Source organism: Callospermophilus lateralis, chromosome 15 (assembly GCF_048772815.1).
Source record: "Callospermophilus lateralis isolate mCalLat2 chromosome 15, mCalLat2.hap1, whole genome shotgun sequence".
In the NCBI taxonomy this organism is placed as follows: Eukaryota; Metazoa; Chordata; class Mammalia; order Rodentia; family Sciuridae; genus Callospermophilus; species Callospermophilus lateralis.
The window spans coordinates 83,030,279-83,053,369 of record NC_135319.1 but is presented as its reverse complement, the minus strand read 5'-3'; the positions used below and the strand labels follow the sequence as shown (position 1 = coordinate 83,053,369).

The 23,091-nt window shown below is 51.0% G+C and overlaps 2 protein-coding genes across 2 annotated transcripts in view; both read right to left on the bottom strand.

The window, feature by feature from the left end:
• The window catches only part of Grk5 (G protein-coupled receptor kinase 5), a 195,845-nt gene that overhangs the window by 130,781 nt on the left and 41,973 nt on the right, over positions 1-23,091 (bottom strand). The window lies entirely within an intron of this gene.
• On the bottom strand, positions 19,398-20,356 carry LOC143381254 ((3R)-3-hydroxyacyl-CoA dehydrogenase). Its single transcript, XM_076834670.2, has one exon. The coding sequence runs from the start codon at positions 20,354-20,356 to the stop codon at positions 19,577-19,579; it is 780 nt and encodes a 259-aa protein (XP_076690785.1). The 3' UTR covers positions 19,398-19,576.

Genomic DNA, 23,091 nt, shown 5'->3' with positions numbered 1-23,091 from the left:
TCGCCAGACCTCTGCAGGGAGGAGGCCAGACTCCTTCTGTCTCTGCAGGCTGCTGGAGCTCCTCCTGACCAGCTGAGGTGACGGTGACACTGGGGACCACTGCACTGACATCAACCGAACACTGTCTAGGTGCCAGGTCGCACTCCCAGCCAACACTACAGCACCATCACGTTGTACCTTCTTGCCATGACTTGGAATGACACCCAGGAAGGAACAGCGTCCCCAAGTGGCAGCTTCTTCTGAGCCTGCCCAGCTACAGAGGCTGGGCCCACAGCAACCCTGCCCCGAGGGACACCAGATCCCTCTGGAGCCCTGGCACTCCTCTTCAAGGCTCCTCTCCTGTCTGGCAGCCCCAGGAGGCTGGGCCACACCAGTCCCCCGCCCTGCCCAGCTCTCTGCGAGGGAGGCTGCCAGCTTCAGCTGTGGCCACCAGACACCGGAGCAGAATCCAGCTCTGTTGGGTCAGGTGGCTGCCACAGGATGACTTTGTGTCCCCTGCACAGGAGCACAGGGTGGTCCAGCACCTGACATCCCAGCTCCAGGCTGGTGTGGACAAGTCACCCTTGGAGCTTTACTTGCCTGATCTAATCTATTAAATGAATATAAGAACAACCCAAGGGTTGTTCTGAGGAGCCTACAGGAAGAGACATCTGCATTGATTTTCGAAGGGAAAACACCACTGTATGCCAAACAGAGTGTCAAACATGGGTGCTGTGTCCCCTGAGCAGCCAGAGTTAGTGATCTGCCTTGAGGTCCACTGTGACCACCAGACTGTGGTCAGTTATCACTGGGCCTCCTCAGAGAAGGCTTTTGTGCCACCCCTGCCCTCCCATGAGAATTACACATCTATTTTTTCACTATAGCAGAACTTTGTGGCAGATATTGAACAGCCAGTGGTCCCTCTGCTCTTATTCCTTGTGGACAGAGTCCACCTCCAATGTGGAGTCAGAGGAAACTCAACACATGGGGCATGGTTCACACTTATAATCCCAGCTACTAGGGAGGCTGAGGCAGGAGGATCACAAGTTCAAGGTCAGCCTCAGCAACAAAGTGAGACCCTGTCCCAAAGTAAAAAATAAAAAGGACTGGTGATGTGGCTCACGGAGGGGGAAGGGGAAAGGCTTTATGGTCTGCATCCAGGAATGGCAAGCTTTTCTATAAAGGAACTTTATCTTTGCAGCATGTACTCTCTGCCAAGACTACACAACTCTGCCTCACTGTATAGCAAAAGCAGTCACAGACAATTCTTAGACAATCAGGTATGGCTGTGTTCCAATAAAGCTTTATTTAAAAACAGAAGGCAGGCCAGATTTTGGCCTGGGGGCCAGAGTTTGCCAATCCCTGGTCTAGAATCTCAAAAGTTCTAGAACTCATCCAAGTCTGTCCCTACCTGTCCACCTGGCCCCAGTGACCCAAAGGGACAGTCCTGGTTACAGAGAGGTCTGGAACCAGGTCTCCTGGAAACCCACCATGCCTGGGCCCCACTTACTTTGTGCCCTGAGTTTATCTCCACCTGAGACTTATCTCCACCCTTTCCCCAGAATAAGAGAGTCTTCAGGGAAAAACCCTGATCAGGCCTGACAGGTGGCCCAAGGCAGATATGTGGTCCCCAGAAGGCCCTACTCCCCAGGTGGCTGATTAGGACAGCTCCTGCCCTGGAAGTCCCCTCTCAGGATTCACAGGGTTCCCTGAAAGCAGCTCCACACCCTAACTCCTGTGTCCTGGCGGGGGAGGGGGGGGGAAGGGGTGTGGTCCTCACATCCTGGAGCATCTACGGGCTCAGGCCAGACCTCAAAGACCACCCATTTTAAATGGCTCTAGTCTCATTTTACAGAGACTAGGAAAGGTTCAGAAAAATGCCCAAATGACAGACCTGGATTGGAACTTGGGTCTACGCAATATTCTCCTGGCACCGCACTCTCCTGCCACCCACACCATGCCGTGCCTCCAGGCAGGGTCCAGAGCAACCCACAGGCCGTGCACTCCACACAGAGCAGGGGTTGCTGCTGGGCCCTGGCCCTTCCACAGCTTCTGCTCCCAGTGTTCCTGGCTCAGCAAGGCGGAGGTTGTGGGTGAGGGGAAAATGCTCTGCTCCCCGACCCCTGGGGATTAGAAGGTGGTGTCAAGCTTCTGAAAAGACAGAGTGCTCTTGTCTTCATTAGACGGTAATAGATTCATCCTACCGCCCTCCAACTACAGGTGTCTATTTCAGGTTTAACATGACAATATAGCATTGTTCCCACCCCTGCCTTGGGTGCCACCCTGCAGAGTCAGCTAAGGAGGGAAGAGGGCAGCACCCACCCACGCCTCCAGGCACTGTCTGCGCCTTGGGGCAGAAGTTACACTGGAGAGCTTCTAGGCCACCATCCACTCCATGCACACCACCTGCGAATGTTCTGGGCATTGAGGAGGTGGGCACGAGGTCTCCTCCCCAGGAGGCCTATTCGGCCAACACCTTGAACAAGGCATTCGCAGAGGAACAGAAACTGACCCACCAACACCAAGGTCAACTTGAGAAATAGCCCTGTGGGTAGTATACTGGAGGGATGAGAGGGGACAGCTGGGGAACAGGGGTGGACAAGGAATAACTGTCCCTTTATACACAAAGTGCTTGTCCCATGCCCTCTGCAGCTCCTCACTGAATGCAAACCTTGCACTTGGGGTTTCCAATGTCCCACAGGAGCTGGGGCCACTCAGGCTGGGAAGAAGCTCAGGGTTCAATCCCCAGTACCAAAAAAGGGGTGGGGGGGCAGCATGACCAGAAGAAAGTGTGCGGGGTCAGGAGCCAGGCACCTGGGCTCAGGCTGGGGGCCCTACAGGACTCCCCAGGCCTTCATTTCCCTGTTGGTTAAATGGGGGTAAAAACACATCCCTCTCTCCAGTTTCACAAGTCACAGCAAGATTCAAAGAAGAGAGGAAGCCAGCCCCACACTCGGCACTTCCTGGACACATAACCTCAGATGACAGTTTAACCTCGGCTTCCCAGGGCTCCATTCCTTTGCCCACACAGTGAGATCACCCCTGCCCAAGCCTTCCCAGGAGCACCTGAGGCCATGCCACAGGCACCTGGTGCGACCCTGGTCCTGCCTGAGCAAGGGCTCCAAGCCACCCAGGGCAGGTGGCCAAGAGGTGCTTTGTAAGCCACAGTCACTCTGCCTGTCTAGCAAACAGCAACCTTAATAGGTTTTTGTACAACTTCAAAATGTTTTTATTCCCTGAGGGTAAGAACTAGGTTTAAAGTATATTTTTGTTTTCTAGATTTCTCCAAAAGACCCCCAAAATAGTCACCAGCCAAGGCAGCAACCCAAAAACAATGAGTGGATGAGTGGGGAGGCTGTCCCCATGAAGCCAAGAAACAGGTGACCGTGAAGGCCGAGGAGGAGGAGGAGGAGGAGGAGGAGGAGGAGGCGGTGGCCTGAGCCAGCAGTTCCTTCCTGGCTCCGGGAAGCAGCCCTGTACCCAAGGCTACCATCAAGCCCACGCACCCAGCACCAGACCAGACCAATGGTCCCACAGTGGCCAAAGATTGCCTGCACCCTGACAGCTGTTTATCAGTGGGTTCCTGGGTGACCACCCAACCCTGGGTGTGGCTAAAAGGGAAGCACAGATCTCCCTCAACTTCCTGCTGCATTGGTGACACTTCAGAAGCTCCAAGGAGCCTCCTCTGCCTCCAGTGTCAACTTTCCAAGAGCGCAAGCGATCACTCTGCGAGAAGCCTGAAGATCATGGAGAAAATCCTGTCCAGGTCACCCCCAGCACTGCCACACTGCGGCCACCTCCTGGCCACCTGCAGCCAGGTCCAGGAACCACCTAGCCTGCAACAGGCAGGTCAGAGGGACAGCCTCCAGCAAAGCCATCGACAAGCCACTGCTGGGCTGTAAGACTCCAGAAAATAGCCACCTGGCCTAAAGATCAGGGACACAGGAAGCTGCTCTCCCATCACTATCACTAGTCAGGCTGCTATGTGACTACGTCCAACCCTATCTGGGCCTCGGATCCTATATCCACTGGATGAGAAGTCAGGGTCTGCAAGATGCCAGCAGACTGGACACCTTTTGCCCCCCACAGCTGGAAGAGGGCCACCAGCAGGCAGGGCACTGCCTCCCACCCTGTCCAGAATGCAAAGGCACTCAGCACTTCCTGCTGGGAGGGAAAAGCTTGTTACAGCCCCAGTAGCCCAGTGCTAAGTCTCAGAGGAAAAGGTACTTAAAAATCCAGGGTAGTGACAACGATCAAAATGGCCACAGGTGGGACATGCAGCAATCTCTGGAGGAGCTGAGCCCAGAACCAGGACCACAGACTCACAACTCCAGCTCCAAGCAGCCCCCAGGCTGAATCACAGCACCAAACACCCTCAATGTCCCTGTCCTCAGAGCCTTTAAGGAAAAAAAAAAAAAAACTTGAAAAATGATAGTTTCTGAAAATAAATGTGCTCCCTTACCATATTTTCTCATGAAGTTAAAAATACAAGTGTTGGAGGAAAAAAAGTTCTGCTGAAGGTCAGAGGAGGGGAAAGCATGTTTTTTGAAATCTCAAAAAATAAACAGACTCAACCCTCATCTGCAGCTCTCTGGGAATGTGACCTGAAGGACTGCTGGGGGTCAGAAAGCCTTGTTTGAAGAAAAGTTCAAGAGCACGCCCGAGGTGGGGACGGAGCCGGGACACTGTGTTCCCCTCGGGAGACCAGATCTGGGAGGAAGCAGTGCAGCCAGCCTGCTGTCCCCACTGAAGGATGACTATCTGCCCCAGGGCAGGCTGTGGGACAAGGTCCAGGTAGGAGAAGCACACCAGGTTGTTAGGACAGTGACACAGTGAGGGGCAGTAAAGATGCCCCTCCAAGCAGGGCCACTACCCTGAACAGTACCCACAGCACAGACAACCACAATCCAGTCAGCTCTGGGGAAGCAGGAAGCAGGCTCACAGTTCACCTGTTATTTGTTAGGCTCTGAACCAAGCAGGGAATTCACCACGCAGACAGACGAGGTGTGGCCGGCATGGGCTTGCCATTCCCATATGCAGAGCCCCTCCATGTTTCCTCCCCCTCTCCCTACTCTGGGAGACATCTGCTGGGCGCTATTGGGTGCCAAGACATCAGAATCACTGGGGAAGCCATGACCTTGCCCCACAGGTTGCAAAATCTCCTTGGGGGCTCTGCAGGCAGAAAGAGTGTGGACCCCACCCAGCTATCTATAACATGTGCCACCATTTGATAATTGCATACCTGTGGAGTACTACCTTCCAGCTCCTGGGCAAGGACTGAGGACAAGGGACAAAGGCAAGAGCCATTCCTACTTGGGAGGACCACCCAGTGCAAGAGAGGAGGGACCCAAAGGGCAGGATTAGGACGCAAGCTGGAGCATTAGAATGAGACAAGACTTAACGTGGATCTAAGCCTTGCGGGTCTGCCTGGGCAAATTCCCGCACCCCTCTGAGCCTCCATGTTACCACAGGAGAAGGCCCTGCTGGCCTGGTCAGACACAGAGGAACCAGTCAGCACTACACTGATGGGGTACAGCAGTGACCGCCCTCCCCGTGTGCACAGCAAAGTGGGAGCCTGGTGAGGGGGCGCTGCAGGAAGGGGGCTGCCAGAAGAGGTTCAGAACACCTCAGAGACAATTTGTCATTCTCACTAAGCCCCAGAGATAGGAATGCAATTTCCACAGGAAGAAAAATGGAGAAAGGTGCTCCATGCTCACGGGAAACAGGCATTTTTTTCTTGGGGGCTTTCTATGACATTACTTATCCTGAAATGAAAGACTTGTGACGGCTTATTAATAATGGATAAACAGATGGAGCTTTCCTTCCTTTCTTAATTCCTCCCTTCTATTCTTCCCTCCCTAACTATTATTATTATTTTTCTTTTTTAAATTTTTAAAAATATTTTAGGCCAGGCGCAGTGGCGCACACTTGTAATCTCAGTAGCTCAGGAGACTGAGGCAAGAAGATTGTCAAGTTCAAGTCCAGTCTCAGCAACTTAGTGAGGCCCTAAGCAACTTAGTGAGACCCTATCTCAAAATAAAAAATAAAAAGGGCTGGGGGTGTGGCTCAGTGGTAAAACATCTCTGGCTTTAATTTCCAGTACACACAAAAAAATTTTAATTGACAGGTAGTTGTGCATATTTATGGGGTGAGAGGTGCTATTTTAAACCCATACATACTAAGGATCAGGTCGTTAACTGGCATATCCATCACCTCCAGCAGCCTCCACTTTTCATCCTCTCCACTAGCCCCGTTGAAGCAGGCGATTAATTGTTGTCAACCACGTTATCCAACTGTGCTCTGAGGCGCAGGAGCTAGTCCCCCTCCTCCCACACTGCTGTGCCATCGACCTCTCCATCCCACCAGCCTTCCCGGTCCCTGCTAAACACTGTTCTGCTCCCACTTCTATGAGGTCAGTTGTTTTATCTTCCACACATGAGTGAGATCACGTGGCATCTGTCTTCCTGAGCCTGACTTATTTCACTTAACCTCTTGTCCTCGGGGCTCACCCACATTGCTGCACACGACAGGACTCCATTCTCTTGATGGCTGAATAATATCACATTGTGTTCAGACCACATTTTCTTTGTCCATCACTTGTGGAGGGAACCTGGGCCAGTTCCACATCCTGGCTATTGTGAATGGTGCTGCCATAAACTCCCGCCCCCGCCACGTTGAAGAATATGAGCTTACTGAGCGCTCACCACCTGCCAGATGCTGCAGAGGGGACCTGACACTGGAGCCTCACAACCACCCAGAGTAAATTTGACCAAGTATCTTCATCAACTCCATTTAATCAGTGACAGAAGTACTGGTAAGCCCACCCGATGACACACAGAGACCCCCTGAACCCAGGAAAGCCAGTCCCACCAGCCTTCCCTCCCACCCTGTCTCCCCATCTTTCCCACCAAAACCTCTCCACCCAGGCAAGGGAATGGACAACCGGCCTCAAGGCGACCACTTCCAAGAGGCGTCTGCGTGGCGGGCTGAAATGACGGAGGCCGGAGGAAGGGAGCCGAGGAATCCCCTACCTCCCTCATTATTCCTACCAGTCATTCCCAAGTTCCATGGGTAAATAATCATTTAGGCTCCAGAACAAACTTTTTCCTTCAAATTATATCCAATTGGAAAGTAGAGTCAAGAGAGCTCCCAAACTCCTGAGAGAACTGACCTTACCCTTGGGACTCAAGGAAGAGCAAGGGGAGCCCGGGAGACCTCCAGGCCCCGACACCCCCACACTGCACAGCAAAGAGCAGCTCCTGCAGAATCCAATCACAGATTGTGGCAAGATTGTTAGTCCAAGAAACTTAACATTCAGAAACTCTTTTTCCCAAACAAGGGGGCAGATGTTCTCTAGAAAGATTTTACTTCAAAGGACTTAAAGCACTTTGGGAATTCAATTAAATGAAAGATATTATTATGAAGTGAGCTGAAATTATGCCAATGAAATATTAAGGTTCCCTGAAGCTGGCTGCAGGGCACAGGGGGTTCATTATACTGTCCTCTCTATTTTTGAGTGCATTTGAAATTTTTCATAATGAAAAGTTTTTTAAATCCCTAATAGAATCCCATACCTGAAAGCTACAAGTAAACTTAAAACATTTACAGTGGGTTTAATAAAAAGAATAAGCCCTTGAACCTGGGGATGCTTTGCTCTATAAAGCACTTCCATGTGCAGCACCAAATTTTAGCTCACAAAGGAACTTGGGGAGATTGCCCCCATTTTGCAGACAGGGAAGTGGAGACCCAGCTTTCACAAAGACTTTCTGGAGGAAGCCATGAAGTGAGGACTGGATCTTGGCACCGGGCTCACTGAAGGGACCACCCACTGGTCCAGCCCAGTCCTGGAACTCAGTGGCCCTGCTCCCCACTCTTGTGGGTTTGGCTATGATCAGATAGGTTCTTTTGTTGTTGTTGTTAAAAAACGATGCCTGTCATCTCTCCTTTCACCATGTCCCTTCCCCTATTTCTGCATCATGGTGCAGGATTTTAGGAAAGGCACCCATAGTCCCCACAGTGTTTGGAGGCCTGTTCACCCAGAACCCACCTCAGTGATGGACCTTCAGGCCTGGGCCTTGCTGGGTCAGGGCAACTCCTCAATCAAAAATGGTTTTCAGCAGCATAAGTCCAGGCCTCCTGAGACCCTTTCCCTGTCCCAAACCCCAGCTCGCCTCTGCAGAAACCTGCCCCGGGCAGGGGCTGGCCACCTTGCCTCATCTCTTCCCCCAACCCAAAGGGCTAGCAGGGAGCCTGGCCTAGCGAGTTTCCTGCTCACCCCTGCTCTACACTTTGCCTTGGGACCACTCCAGGAAATGTTTAGAGCGACATTTTTTAACCTCTTTCAATCACAACCCATTTGAGGAAACACCAGCTCCTTACAGCCCACCCCAATCTGAGATTTCTGGTCTCCCCTAGTACTGGCTGCCTCCATGTTCTCATGATGGATGGGTCTGATGGCTTCACTCCCGATGCGGGTGCTGAGATGTCCTTTCTTTGTATACTCAAACCTGTTATGTCTGAAAACTCATAACCTTTTCTGAGGAACACATTGTACCTGTTCCATGCTCAGGGAGTTCTGCAACAGCCTTTGGCCAAAAGAAACAGAGCTCAAAGGCAGTTCCCCAGGCAGGCACCTTGCTCTGCCCCCATAGCCCAGGGGCTGGGGCTCCGGAGCCACGCTGTGCACAGCCCTGCAGGCCCTGCCTTGGATTTCCAGGACGGTCCCCACCAAACATCTGCATATCGGAACATCCCTTTGCCACCACAGTTCCCTTTCAGCTGGCATGCACCCGTGCGGAGAGTCCTCGGGTGTTACTGCAGGCTGTCCTGCAAAGATGCTTCCTGTATCTCTGTGGTCCCCTTTACCACTTCCTCATGCTCCCCTCAGCTACAAACGGCCAATAATCCCCACAGTGGTCCTTGTGCCAAGGCCACTGGCTACCTATGGAGCACCTGAATGCAGTCAATGTGAGCTCAGACGTCCTGAGTTAATACACACCCTGGAGGGACTGTAGTCTAGCTCAGTGGGAGAGCAGGTGCTTGGCATGTGTGAGACCCCTGGTCCATCCCCAGCACCAAAAATTAAAATGAAACCACTAGATTTTGAATGCTCAGCATAAAAGAAGAATGCAAAGTATCTCACTAATAATTTCTATATTGTTGATGCATTAAAATGATAATCATTTGCACATGTTGGATTAAATAAAATCATTATTAAAATAATTTCAGTTGTTTCCCCTTTTTGTTTTTATAATGCAGCTACTAGAATTTTTTCAGTTTCACAGCACGTTCCCACTTCACTTCGGACAGTGCTGTTCTCCATGGCCTCTGACATACAGTACGGGGTCCAAACCTCAGCTCCATTACTAGTTGGTGGACACTGGGCAGTTTTCTTTTCCCACCTGTACTCCAGCTGCCTTACAGACTCACCTGCCAGAGTCAGTGGGGAGAGCCAGAGAAATCACACAGACTGGCAGAGTTGCTGCAGTGCCTGCACTCGGGGAAGCTGGCCGCTGTTCTTTATCCTGATCTCCTGGGGACATACCAGGTTCCATCTAAGCCCCCAGATCACTAAGACAAAAAGGCAACACTCCTCTGCCAGAGGCGTCCCCATCACAGGCCTTGAAGAACCAGGTTCAGGTCTTGGCTTTACTGCTACCTGCGTGACCTTGAACAAATCACACTTTGGGGAGCAGGGCTCATGACCCTTGATGACTCTGAGGCCCTCAGCACAGTTAGATCTTAGAAGGCAGGCCTCTGAGCCACCTCTACCCATGACAATGTCCCCACCCCAGTGATTGTACCGTTTTGCCTAAGGCACCCCCAGCAGTGCCCAAGGAGCCCAGGGATGAGGCATTCCTGAAACCTGGCAACTCAAAGCCCTAGCAAATCCCCCACCTCCCCCTGCCCTGCCCCCAGGTCTTCATTTCTCAGCCTGGGAGCAAGGCTTGCAGGGCCTGGAGGGATGTGGGGTGAGGTGCAGGGGCTGGGAGTGGGAATAGAAGAGAACATGGACTCAATCTCACAGAAGCCTCAAGGGCAAATACTCCGCATCATCTCCAGATGTGACCACACTGGACTACAGGGACAGGGACACTTGCGTCTCACCACAGATCCACCCTGCCCAGAGCACACTAGGAATTAGTACTCCTTAAACATCCTGTCATTACCTGTGACTAGAATGATTATATTGCTATGCAGCTATTGTTTTAAAAGCTTCATGTTGAAAACACTGGCCAGTTTAAAATGCCATGATATTTATAGCCTTCCTGTGGCATTTTAAATTTCTTAATGAACTGGGAGCCTCAAAACAGAACCAAAAACTTGGAAGCAGGCCAGAATTCTTACCAACTTTGAGAGGCCCCAAAATATACCCCAGCTTTGCAGAAGGACCAATCCCTAGGAGGCACAGGGACTAGCCAAGCCTGAAGGGGGACCAGACCAGGTCAGCAGCCTGGTGGGATGGGCTGTGAGGGGAGGTGGGTATGTGAGTTATGGGGACAAGGGCACCAGGCCATTGAGGTGTCTCCCAGGGAGCAACACCTAAGCTGCACCCTGGAGCTCAGGGGGAGTCAGGAGAAAGTTCCAGGCCTAGGAAACAAGATGTACAAGTCAAGACAGAGAAGAGCCATTCAGGAAACTAAAGGTGTTTGGGGTCCCAAATGTGACAGGAGAGGACCTGCTAGAGAATCAGTGGTTTGGAGAGTCCGCTCAGATTTGAGCTGGGGAGGATGGAAGCGGTACTGTGTGAGCAGGCAGGTCACAGGGGCAAAGCAGAGGGGTGACACCAGAGAGGAAGTAAGAGACAGGGTCTCTTACTTAGCAGGAGGGTCACCAGTGTAGCTGAGAGGGAGCGGATTGAGGGGAGGGGCCCTGGTTTCCCACTTGAGTGACAGGCCACTCCGAGGAGACCGCCCCTTAGAAACATGAGGCTCTGTATCTACCCAAACTGGCCTCGAGCTCCGAGAGCAGCTGTTTGCTTCTCTGCCATCAGTTCACAGTAGGGGCGTTCAGCCAGGCTTCTCAACCACCTCAGGATCAGATGACCTGATGGCCTGGATCGGGGATGGCAGCGCTCAAGGGCACACTTCCAAATGGGCAGGGGCCCAAGAGGGAGGCAGCCAGCCACCACCCCGGGAATCCAAGGCAGCTTGCCAATGTTGGAGGCTCAGCCGCTGACACCAGAGTCCGAAGCAAGCCAGATCCCTCCTGTGACAAAGATGCCACTGCGCGGGAGGCTGATGGCAGAACATTCACCTGATATGGGCAGCAGAGTCACAGGTATCCACACACAAGTTCTGAGCACAGCCAGGCACAGCATGGCCATAGTGAACGCTCCACCTGGCCTCTGGCACTTGATACCTACCAGGAGCTGAAGGGCGGAGAAGAGGAACAGAGAGCCCAAAGCAGAGACCATCAACCTAGGCAGTTAGTAAACTAGGATTGGGGGGTCTCTAGGCCAAGAACAAGCCTGCCTTGGGGGAAGCAGCAGGGAGCGGCCTTCCACACGAGTCAGTGAAGGTGGGGTTGGCACTGGGTCCCTGGAAGGGGGTCAAGGAGTGTCCCAGGTGAGAAGGACGACCTGGCCAGAGAATGAGGCAGCACATGTGGTGAATCTCTCTGGACGGGCAGAGCCTTGTGCTGGGGCAAGAGGCCTCCAGGGGGCTTCACCTGCAGGCAGTGGGAAGCCGCTGCCCCAAAGCATTCTGGGAGGAAAACAGTTCGGCAGCACCTGAAAACAGAGGCACAATCAGGAACCCCTGCGACTCACAAGGCTGAGGCAGGATGATCGTGAATTTGTGGCCGTCTTGGGAATTTAGCAAGACCCTATCTCAAAATAAAAAATAAAAAAGGCGGGGGTGGGGGTGCTCAGTGGTAGAGCATCCCTGGGATTAATCCCCAGTACCGCCTCCCAAAAAAGAGTTAAACACAGTATTACCATCTCATCTAGTAATTTCACTTCGAAGTCTATACCCAAGAGAACTGAAATCAGGGATTCAAAGACTTATACACCATTAATATTTTCATCCTTCCTGAAGTCCCTAAAAAACAAAACAAAACAAAACAAAAAACAGTAAAATAAATAAATAAATAAAACTGCTATCAATCCACAAGTTCAGAAGGAACTGGAAAGCAGGGGACAGCAGACCAGAGCTAGCAGATCCAATTCTGAACAGGCAGCAGGACAGAGGTCGGGCATCGGCTTGGCGGACAGAGAAGGCTGTGCTCACACTCCCACAGGCAGCAAGACCAACAAGAAATCCTGAGTGGGAGGGGCAGGGACGAGTGTGCAGGACCTCAGCCTTGGAGGATGGACCATGGTGATGTTCATCACACGCCTGCTAACACTCAGAGCATGCTGGGGATAATTCACTACTGAATATAATGTGTCCCTGCACCAATTTTTAAGTCTTTTATCCCCTGATTACAGTTGTTCTCACCAACAAGGAAAATTCTCTGGAGTCAAAGGTTCAAGGCCTCCAACACCCAAGGTACACAGCAGGGACTTCCCCTTGCCAGTCTGCCAACCTCTGCATTCAGGGCTTTTTTTTATCTCAATCTAGCCCAACATCTAGGCACCCAGCACAACACTGTAGGCACTCAGTTGTAGGGTTCCAGACACAGGACTCCAAGGATCAAAAAAGCCAATGCATAAATACCAAAAGAGTGGGATAGCTGGTCACCCGGTGGCTCTCTTCCTAGTCATTTGCAGAATCTCCATAATGATTTCCACAGTGGTTGTACTCATGTGCAGTTCTATCAACAGTGGGTAAGTGTTCCTTTCTCCCCACATCCTCTCCAGCATTTATTATTATTTATTTTTTAATATTTTTTTAGTTGTTGATGGACTTTTATTTTCACTTATTTGTATGTGGTGCTGAGAATCAAACCCAGTGCCTCACGCATGCTAGGCAAACGCGCTACCACTGAGCCACAACCCCAATCCCCTATTATTTATATTTTTGACGATTGCCATTCTAACTTCAGTAAGATGAAATCTCAGTGTCGTTCTGATTTGCATTTCCTTAATTGCTAAGGATTCTCAATGTTTTTTCACATATTCATTGGCCATTCGTGTTTCTTCTTTTGAGAAATGTCTGTTTAGTTCATTGGCTCATTTATTGAGTTATCTTGTTTTTGGTATTGAGTTTTGGGGGGGTTCTTTATATATTCTGGATATTAATCTTCTGTCAGAAGGTTAGTTGGCAAAGATTTCCTGCCATTCTGTAGGTTCTTTCTTCATGCTCCTGCTTCCTTTGCTGTACGGAAGTTTTTTAATTTGATGCCACCCTACTCGCTGATTCTCGGTTCTATTTCTTGCATTTTAGAGGTCTTATTAAAGAAGTCAGTTCCTGCACCTATATGTTGGCGTGTTGCCCCTACATATTCTTCTATCAGTGGTACAGTGTCTAGTCTAATTCCTAGGTCTTTCATTCCCTTTGAGTTGACTTTTATGCAGGGTGATAGACAGGGGTCTCATTTCACTTATTCTTCAACAAATGGGTATCCAGTTTTCCCAGCACCATTTATTTTTAAAAGGCTGTCTTTTCTCCACTGTTGTCAAAAATGAGATGACTCATCTTTGTTTTCTGGTTCCTTTGTCAAAGATAAGATGACTGTACCCATGTGGGTTTGTCTCTGTGCCTTCCATTCTATTCCATTTGACTTCATGTCTGTTTATATGCCAGTACCAGGCTGTTTCTGTTACTGTAATTTGAGGTTGAGGATTATGAGACCTCCAGTACCCCTGAACCCCAACCTTTTCCCCGCAGCAGTGAGGACTGAAGTGAGGGCCTCACACATACTAGGTGGGTAATCACTGTATCACTGAGCTACATCCCCAACCCCTCCACCCTTGTTCCTATTGCTCAGGATTGCTTTGGCTATTCTGGGTCTTTTATTCTTCCATATGAATTTTAGGACTATTTTTCTAGTTCTATGAAGAATGTTATTGGAATTTTGATGGGGATTGCATTGAATCTTTAAATCACCTGAGTCTGCCTATTTATGAACATGGAGGCATTTCCATCTTCTAATGTCTTCTTCAACTTCTTCAGTGTTCTATAATTTTCATCCTCAGGTCTTTCACCTCCTTGGTTAGATTTATTTCCAGGTATTTCTTTTGTTTTTTGAGGCTATTAAAATGTAGTTGTTTTCCTGATTTCTTTTTCATGGGGTTCCTTATTGTGAAGCTATTGATTTGGGCATGTTGTTCATATATTCTGCTACTTTGCTGTTGCTATTCATCCAAAAGAACTGAATCAGCAGACTACTGTGACACAAACATTCCAATGTTTACAGTAGCAGAATTCATAAGAGCCAATTTACAGAACCAGCCTAGGTGTCCATCAACTGATGAACGAGTAAAGAAAATGTGATCTAGATACTCAATGGAGTTCTACACAATCATAAAGAAGAATAAAATTATGTCATTTGTGGGTAAACTGGATGTCCTAGAGAACATCATGGCAAGTTAAATAAGCCAGATTCAGAAAGTCAAGGGTCAAATGATTTCCTTCATATACAGAAGCTACAGAGGGAGGGGGGGAGACTTAAAAATAATGGGGGAGGGGTGTGGTTTGGTGGTAGAGTGCTTGCCTAGCATGCACAAGGCCCTGGGTTCAATCTGCAGCATCACAAAAAGGGGGAGGGGGTCATGAAATAAAAGGGGAATCAGTAGAGGACAGGTAGTGGATCAAGAGGAAGGGAAGGAGAGGGAAAGGGGAAGAATTGGAGTATAAAAATCAACCAAGTTTGCTACATTCATATATGAATAAAGTAATAAATTCCACTTTTATGTATCATCATAATGCAATAATAAAAATATATACATATATATATCTAAACACGAGGGCTGCAAGCCCCCTTCACCACCACCACAAGGTCACAACTTCAGCCACAGAACAAGGACTTCACACCTTCCCATGGATGCTCTATTTTTTACACACTTCCCTGCTGCTTCATTGCCCTCAAAAAGTGGAGCAGATTCCTCCATCGAGGGCACTGGCCAAAATACCAGGCAGTCATTGGCATGTACGTCAGCACCAGCACCCGGCCCTCCATCTCTCCCTGCAGGGCTGGAGCTGGCCTTAGCCACAGAGAGCCAGGGCTGCAGGCTACCACTGCTCACTCCTCAAGGACCATGCAAGTCTGGAAGGGTGCATCATGGATGGGGATGGAAAGTCCTTGCTTTTATCACAAATTCATCAGAATCACCCTTCCACTCTGGTATCCCAGAGCCCGCCCCCTCCTGGGTCTTCTTTCACCAGAAGATTGTTTCCTCCCGCCCCCTCTCCTCCAGGATGCTGGGCTCCACCAGGAACGGAGATACCCAGTTCACTGCTCTGTCATGAGCCTGTAGCTCAGCTTGGCACCTGTTATGGACTAAACTGCGTCCCCCAAATCATATGCTGAAGTCCTAACTCCCAGGGCCTTGGAATGTGACTGTTATTTTGAGACAGGATCTTTAAAGAGGAGCCATGCCAAGTTGAGGTCATTAGCCTAATTCCAACATGACCGGGATCTTTATAAGAAGAGGGGATAAGGACACACATGACAACATGAATGAATGCACAGAGGAGGGACAAAGTAAGGACACGGCAAGAGGAGGACATGTGCAACCAACAGAGAGAGAGAGAGACTCTGAGCAGCCCAACCCTGCTGGGACCTTGACCTTGGACTGTGGGAAAAATAAAGTTCTGCTAGTCATGCTGCCCAGTCTGTGGCACTTTGTTATATCCTCACTAGCAAATGAACACAGCACCCAAGGAAGGGGATGAATGGGTAAAGGATGGAGGACTGAGGAGAGGGAGAAAGGGAGGTGCTCAGACCACCTCCTGAGACCTCATTCAACTGACAGGCCAGAGCTCATCTCCATCCTACCAGAGGCTTCTACCCACCCCTGCTAACTGTTGCTGATGCAGAGTGGCTTCAAGAAAACCAAAAACATTTCATGATTTTACTTCTAAAAATGCATCCTTGATAGCTGGGCACAGTGGTGCACACCTGTAATCCCTGCAGCTCAGGAGGCTGAGGCAGGAGGATCACAAGTTCAAAGCCAGCCTCAGTAACTCAGCAAAGCACTGAGCAACTCAGCGAAATCCTGTCTCTAGATAAAACATTTTATATGGGCTGGGGATATGGCTCAGTGGTTAAGTTCCCCTGGGTTCAATCCCTGGTACAAAACAAAAGCATCCTTTATAGAAGCCCAGCATGTCCCATCTCTGGGGTATGAAACTCTAATCTGGCAAATGAAGGTGAGAGGTCACAGAGAATACCTTCAAACCCCAAACAGGGGCATTCTCAAAACTTATTGCAGAATTAGGCAGCTGTGGATGGACACTCAACCCCAGTTGATTCTTTAAGTGTCACCCAGAAGCCAGTCCCCAGACTGCCAAGGCCCCCCTGTCCTTCCTGACTGAATTCCAAAAGCTAAGTGCTGTGCTCACCAGAGTTTGGGCTCAGCTCTCCCCGTCCCATGTCAATTTTGAAAGCCTTCCAAGGCACCCACCTAATTTCCTGGCATCTCATTGAGGTCACCAGCCAGAAACAGCAGCAGCCAAGAGCCTGGCATGGTGTGACTTAAAAACCACTGCAGGGAAAAAACTGCCTTGGAGATTTCAGACTGGACCCCAGATCCAAAGGCCATCATCTATATAGGAATGAAGGGCTCACCTCATGAATTCTTCCCTGTACCAAGTCTCCCCCACGGTGAAGTTCAAATGCAGAGAACATGGACATGAAAGAAGAGTCATTTCAGGAGTGGAAATACCAGGCCACTCGGCTCAGAGTCTGCCCCAAGATGAAGAAACAGTTCCTGCTCAGGTGCAGGTCACAGCTGCTCCGTGGCATGGAGAAGACAAACCAAGGATGCCAACCAATGGTGTCCCCTTGTCATTTTGCTCTGGGTGCTTGTCCTGGTTATAACCTCAGCCACAGTCAGCTACCTAGCTTTCTAAGACAGTCTCACTCAGAACAGTGGGAAGAAGTGCCACCGACTGAGCCAGACAGGCCAGTGTGACAGGAACTTTGCTCCCGGATACACATTCCCTCATTTCCTTCCCCTAATCCAGGGAGGTAGGGACCATAATTAGCCCATTGTACAGATGAGGAAACAAAGGACTTTTTTAAGAGAGAGAGAGAGGAGAGAGAGAATTTTAATATTTATTTTTCAGTTTTTGGTGGACATAACATCGTTGTTTGTATGTGGTGCTGAGGATTGAACCCGGGCCACACGCATGCCAGGCGAGTGCGCTACGGCTTGAGCCACATCCCCAGCCCCAACCAAGAACTTTTGGAAGCAAGCATGTGGCCAAACCAGAATTCAAATCCTAGGTCCTTAACTATTTTGCAATATAGCTCTAAGAAATTTTAAACCAAAGGATCTTTGCTTTTCCCCAGCAACTTCCGGTAGAGACCAGGAGATTTGCTGTGGGCCACCCCTGAGAGCCAACAGAGACCAGGAGATTTGCTGTGGGCCACCCCTGAGAGCCAACAGAGACCAGGAGATTTGCTGTGGGCCATCCCTGAGAGCCAACAGAGGCTGGAACCCTCGGGGGCTGACAGTATTCAGGCTGCAGACTGAGCCTCAGAGTCTACCCCGAGGACCCATCAGCGAAAGGGACAGAGAAGCCCCAGCTGACTTCCTCAATAGGTAAACATGTACCCCTCGCCTTGGCTGTGGGGGGACACACCCAGCCTGAGTCTCAGGAGCCTTGACAGTGGCACCAAACGAGACAAAGGCCAAGCTTCAGCCTCACAAAGATGAGTCTCCATGTTTCTGACACCCCAGACACCTTTACAATGCCAGGTGACAGGCAGAATTAATGGGCTGATCTCCGCTGAAGGAAGCCCGGGTAAGTGGCCTACAGAAGCCAGGGGGAAGCAAACACCTGGGTCCCCCTCGGCGCAGCGCCGCCCAGGATGCTTTCCCTTCCACGTCCACGCGCAGCCCCCCTGAGCACCGCGCACAGAGTTTTCAGATTGTCAGGGTCAGACATCTCAGAGATGAGTGCAGTTTGTGTTTCGGTGCCACAGGGGAGACAGTGGCCTTCCGTGTCATCTGGCAGGTCAGTGTCATAATCCGGGTGTTGGCCGGTGCCCAGATCCCCATCCTTGGTGGCATGGCTGGCTTGGAACCAGTCTCCAATTAGTTGCCAATGGCTCATCAAGCTTTTGCTTCAAACCAAAAGCCTCGGGGTTCGTTCACTCACAAACCCAGATCTAGCTAGCTGAGGAAAAAGAAGGGAAGCGGCCTGAAAACCTCAACAAAAAATGGGGATGACACCATTAAAGTCCCTAGATATACGATTCAGCCACTTTCCAACCATCCAAGGAATCCCCAAAGCAGGGCTGAAGAGTAGGTGGCAAAGTGTGGGGAAATAAGTCCCATCCCCTGAGGCCTGAGGGTGCCAATGTCTGGCCCCCAGGGAGGCTTGAGGAAGCCTGAGGCTGGCACCCTGCCCCAAATGTCCATCACACACAGAGTGATCACAGATGGATTTACTTAAAATCCTTTTTAGAAGGTCACATGGAGTCTGCATGCTCTCCAGTCCTCACCTCTGTTATGCATAACCTGCTGACCCAGGCAGGTCCCATGAGGGAGCTCCATATGGAAGGGAGCCATTTTTAAAACCCCTTTATGCCACCAGTGTCAACCACAGGCCCCAAAATGACCAGCCTCAGAACAGGTGCCAGCGGACACAGTTCAAATCGCCTCCGGTGCTCTTAGACGAGCCAAGTCCCCTCGGGAAAGCCACATTCTGTCTACTCCAACCTGGGGAATCTCCTCTCCCCTGGGGCCTCTCAAGGGAAAAGCCACTCCCTGTCTAGCTTTGCTCACATTCGGGGGTGTAGGATATGTACATGGCATCAAAGGGGGTGGTGTTCTCTTTGGTTCTGTAGAAGAATCTTTGCAAGCTGGGAGAGGCTTTAAAAGCCATCAGAAGGGATGCTGAGTCCCTGCCAAGGGGCTACCCAGCTTCTGCATGATGCTCTCACATGACAGGAATCGTGCTCTTCGGCCAGCTCAGCCCCCTCCTGGAGGGCCCTGCCTCCCTGGGTCTCCAGGGACCGCAAATGACATATACATCCTGAATATCAGATGGGGTTAGGCGAGGGGAAGTGAAAGACTGTAATCATCTCCTCTGACCTGCCCTGACATCCCCCTAGAGGGCCGGGCAACACCCCTTCCTGTGAGCACTTCACAAACACCTGTGCCATTGAAGCTCACAGCCACCCTGTAAGGAGGGACATCATGCACTGTTTCACACTGAGAAATGCTCTCAGCAGCCCATCCAAGCTCATGCAGCCAGGAGGGGCAGGTACCAAGGTGCAAACCTAGGTCTGTCCCATTTGCCACTGACGCCCTTGGCTACATCCTGTTCAGCTGGAATAGGTTCTCTATTTTTTTTTTTTTTCTTGGCAGGGAAGAGGATTTGGAATTTATTAGGGTCACAAGCACCCCTGCCTCCCATAGTCAGCATTCCTGGGCCATACACTGCCACCCCTTTTGTAGCCTGGGAACTTTGAGTCCTCATCAGCAGGAGACCCAGCAGAGTGGTGGGGGAGTGAGAAGAGTCCAGGGTCCTTGAGGCAGTTACATGAAAAGACCTCCAGTGACTTCCACTGAGGCCCCTGTGATGTGTCCACTGTCTTCAGATGCCAAGAATGCAACCACATCTGCCACATCCTCAGGGTTCCCCCAGTGTCCCATTGGGATCACTCCGTTCACCTTATCCTTCACTTTCTGGGGCATTTTCTCTGTCATGGGTTTTGCAATGAACCCTGGGAGGACAGAGTTACAGCGGATCCCATGTCGTCCAAGCTCGCGGGCTGCAGTCTGGGTGAGCCCAAGCACTCCAGCCTTGGATGCAGCATAGTTTATCGGCCCGATGTTCCCCACCTTTCCAATGATGCTACTGATATTGATAATGGAGCCGTGACAACCACTGGACACCATGGCTTGAGCTGCAGCCTGAGTTACTAGGAAGATGCCCTTGAGATTGACGTCTATGACTTGGTCCCAGTCATCCTCAGACATGTGGAGCAGAAACTCATCCCGAGTGATGCCCGCACAAGACACAACGACAGATGGCGGGCGAGAAAAGCTGGCCTGCACTTTTTCCAGCAGGCGCCTGGTGGCCCTGGCCTCAGACACATCAGCCTGGAAGGCAGCGTGGTTCCCGCCCGGCACCCCTTCCTCACTCCTAGACCGGTATAGCAGCCGCACCGTCTCCTGTGCTGCTGTCCCGTCCATGTCGCAGGTGGCTACGGTAGCCCCCTCTCTGGCTAGGCGTGCACTAACCGCCCGGCCGATGCCACTACCCGCACCTGTGACCAAGGCCAGCGCAGAACGGAGCCGGAGCTGAGACGCCATGGCAGGCGGCGGGTGGGCAGGCACCCAAGCTGGGAATAGGTCCTCTATGAAGCAGAAGTTAAGAACATTCTGAATCTTTTTTTTTTTTTTTTTTTTTTTTTTGCAGTGTGGGTACTGAGCACCTCATCCTCAGGGTCTTACTGAATTGCTGAGGCTGGTCTTGAACTTGCAATCTTCCTGCCTCGGCCTCCCAATTGCTGAGATTACAGGCGGGCACTACTGCACCCAGCACTCATAATCATTTGATGAATGGACAGAACCTGCTACAACCAGAAAGACTGCATCCAGCTTCAAGGACAGATACCCAAACTCCAATCCAGGCCAAGTGACTCTGTAGGAAAACCCTTCCCAGCAGGACCAGAGACTGTGGAGAGTCCACAAAACAGGGACCAACAGGCAAGTGACAAGAGCAGGCTCTGTGCCCAATGATTTCCAAGTAACAACTCCCTTAGCCACCCACAACCTACAAGGTTGGTTCTGTTTTGACAGAGGAGGGGATTGACATCATAAGTGGGCAACAGCTACAAAAGGTAGCCGAGCCCAGAGCCCACCTGCTGCACCTCGTCATAATCTAGCACTCGAACATCTGCTTCTCTCCACCAGTCAGAGGCACATCACCCCCTCCATCTCCACAGCTGGCAAGGAAGCCTCCACACAGGCCCAGCTCTGACGGCATGAGTCATTTACAAGCTCTGGACCGTCCAAGGTCTTCAAGTTCAAGGAGCTGGTGACTCAGTGCAGTCTCTCCGTCCAGGGCTCCGGATTTCTCTTTGTCAAGTATACAGATCTGTATATGCTAAGGTCTGTTTACCAGAGCAAAACAAAGAAGCCAATGAAGGCAAACAAAATCGGTAGGAAACACATTGTTTGAGCCAGTCTCTGGGCAGCAGACAATAGAAGGGGAAAGACCGCAGAGAACTCTGCAGAGCGAAATTGCCTTGGAGTCTCAAACCTGCAGACCTATTGTGTTGGCAGCTGGAGGGGATGAAAGCGCCTCCAAAGAGGCCATGCAAGTGTCCAAGGGGGCACGGTCGTCCAGGGCATCTCTGAATGACCAACGCCCTTTTCGGTTGGAGGATGTGGCTACACAGTAAGCAGGGCGGGGTTTCCTGCAAACACCCCGTCCCTTGCCCGCCGCCTCCCCAGGTCCTCTGTGCTATCTGACAGTGTGGCTTACGGAAGTGCCTGTCTGCTATTCAGTAACTTCTAGGCGGGTCCTGTTATTATTATTAAGAAAGATAAGATTACGACTAATAATAACACTCCTGACATTTGAATGCCTTGCACCCTATCACTCAGCCTTCTCTCTGAGGTAGGGTAGAGTTCAAATTCCACATTGTGTTCCTCCAGAGGCCCAGCATACCAATTCACTCAAAGACAGATGCAATTTCCAGAACTTTCTTAAGTGTTTTTTCCCTCTTTGATTTACAGTGCCACGCACTATGTAGTTTGAGCTGCCGCAGGGAAAATGCCTATCATTTTACCTACAAAAGCCACACTTACCTCTCAACCCCTTCCAAGAAACTGCTGAAAATCTCCCTAGAGACTGCCCCCCGACTAATTTTTGCATTCACCCAGCTTTGAGGGTCCTCAGCAAAGAAGGCTGTGGGTGGCACAGATGGGGCCGCACCCAGCAGGTGTGGCCACACCCAGCAGGGCAGGCAAACAACACGAAGGTACACCAGTACTTCACAGCATACTAGGGAGGAAAGGAAGAAAGGAGCGGGGCTGTGAGGAGGAACAACTGGGCTGGGAGTGGTCTGCAAAGGGGCCAAGCTACACAGGCGGCACAAGAAGGCCTGAGAAGGTCACATGTGTGCCAACCTCTGAAGGTCAATGAGGAATCAGATGGGTGGAGGACACCGGAGAGGAGCAGGGAGTTCCAGGCACATTCAAGGGACTCAAAGGAGACCAAAGGGAGCAAACAAAACAGAGCAGGTTGGCGCCGACGCAGCTGGCAGAGCAAGCAGGGGCAGGGCGGGCAAGGCCCCTCCAACGTCCACATCCCGGGCCTGGGGCTGATGTTCCAATGAGGAGGCGTGAGAGCGGAATCGCAGTCAGTTCTGCTGCCCCTCCAGAATGAGGCGTGAAATGCCCCTGAACAAGGCCTGCCCGGGGGAGGAAGCCTCCAGAACCGCAGCCCTGCCTGCTCCTCATTACTGGGCCCAACACAGGTACTGCAGGAATCCTCAGGCACCTTTTAAGGGGCTACGGGATGTGCTCATGAAATCCCTTCCGGACACCCACCTGTGCCCATTCTTCCTCCTGGTGGGAAGTGGTCATGACTACTGTCCATTGTTCTGGCAGCAAGTCACTCTGACCGTGGGAGACTAAGCCAAATGCTTCAACAGGCAGAGAGAACACACCAGGTCACCAAACTTCCTGGGAAAATTCCCTCTTTGTTTAGAAATGATGCGAGTTGTTTCTATGTTTCAATTAGAGAACAAACAAAGTTGCCCGGGAGAGTCTGGAGTGAGGTAGGAGAGTTACAGTCAGCCACTGGCCAAGACCCCCAGTTCTACCCTGAGGATACTGTCCACTTGAGAGGGCGGCCTCAAAGCCCAGGGGGAGTGGAGGCGGGTAGCCCCTATGTTATCCACTCCCAAATCACCCCAGAGTGATGCTGGTGGATGAATCCCCCCTTCAGGCCTAAGCCTGGGGACAGGGACAGAATGGCCTTCATAGGGACTAGAGATTATGCCCCTCCTTAGTGTCCTGAGATGACAAGACGATGA

What these genes read in the sequence shown, in the direction of transcription:
- LOC143381254 (XM_076834670.2), bottom strand. Translation starts at nt 20,356, where the DNA reads ATGGCGTCTCAGCTCCGGCTCCGTTCTGCGCTGGCCTTGGTCACAGGT.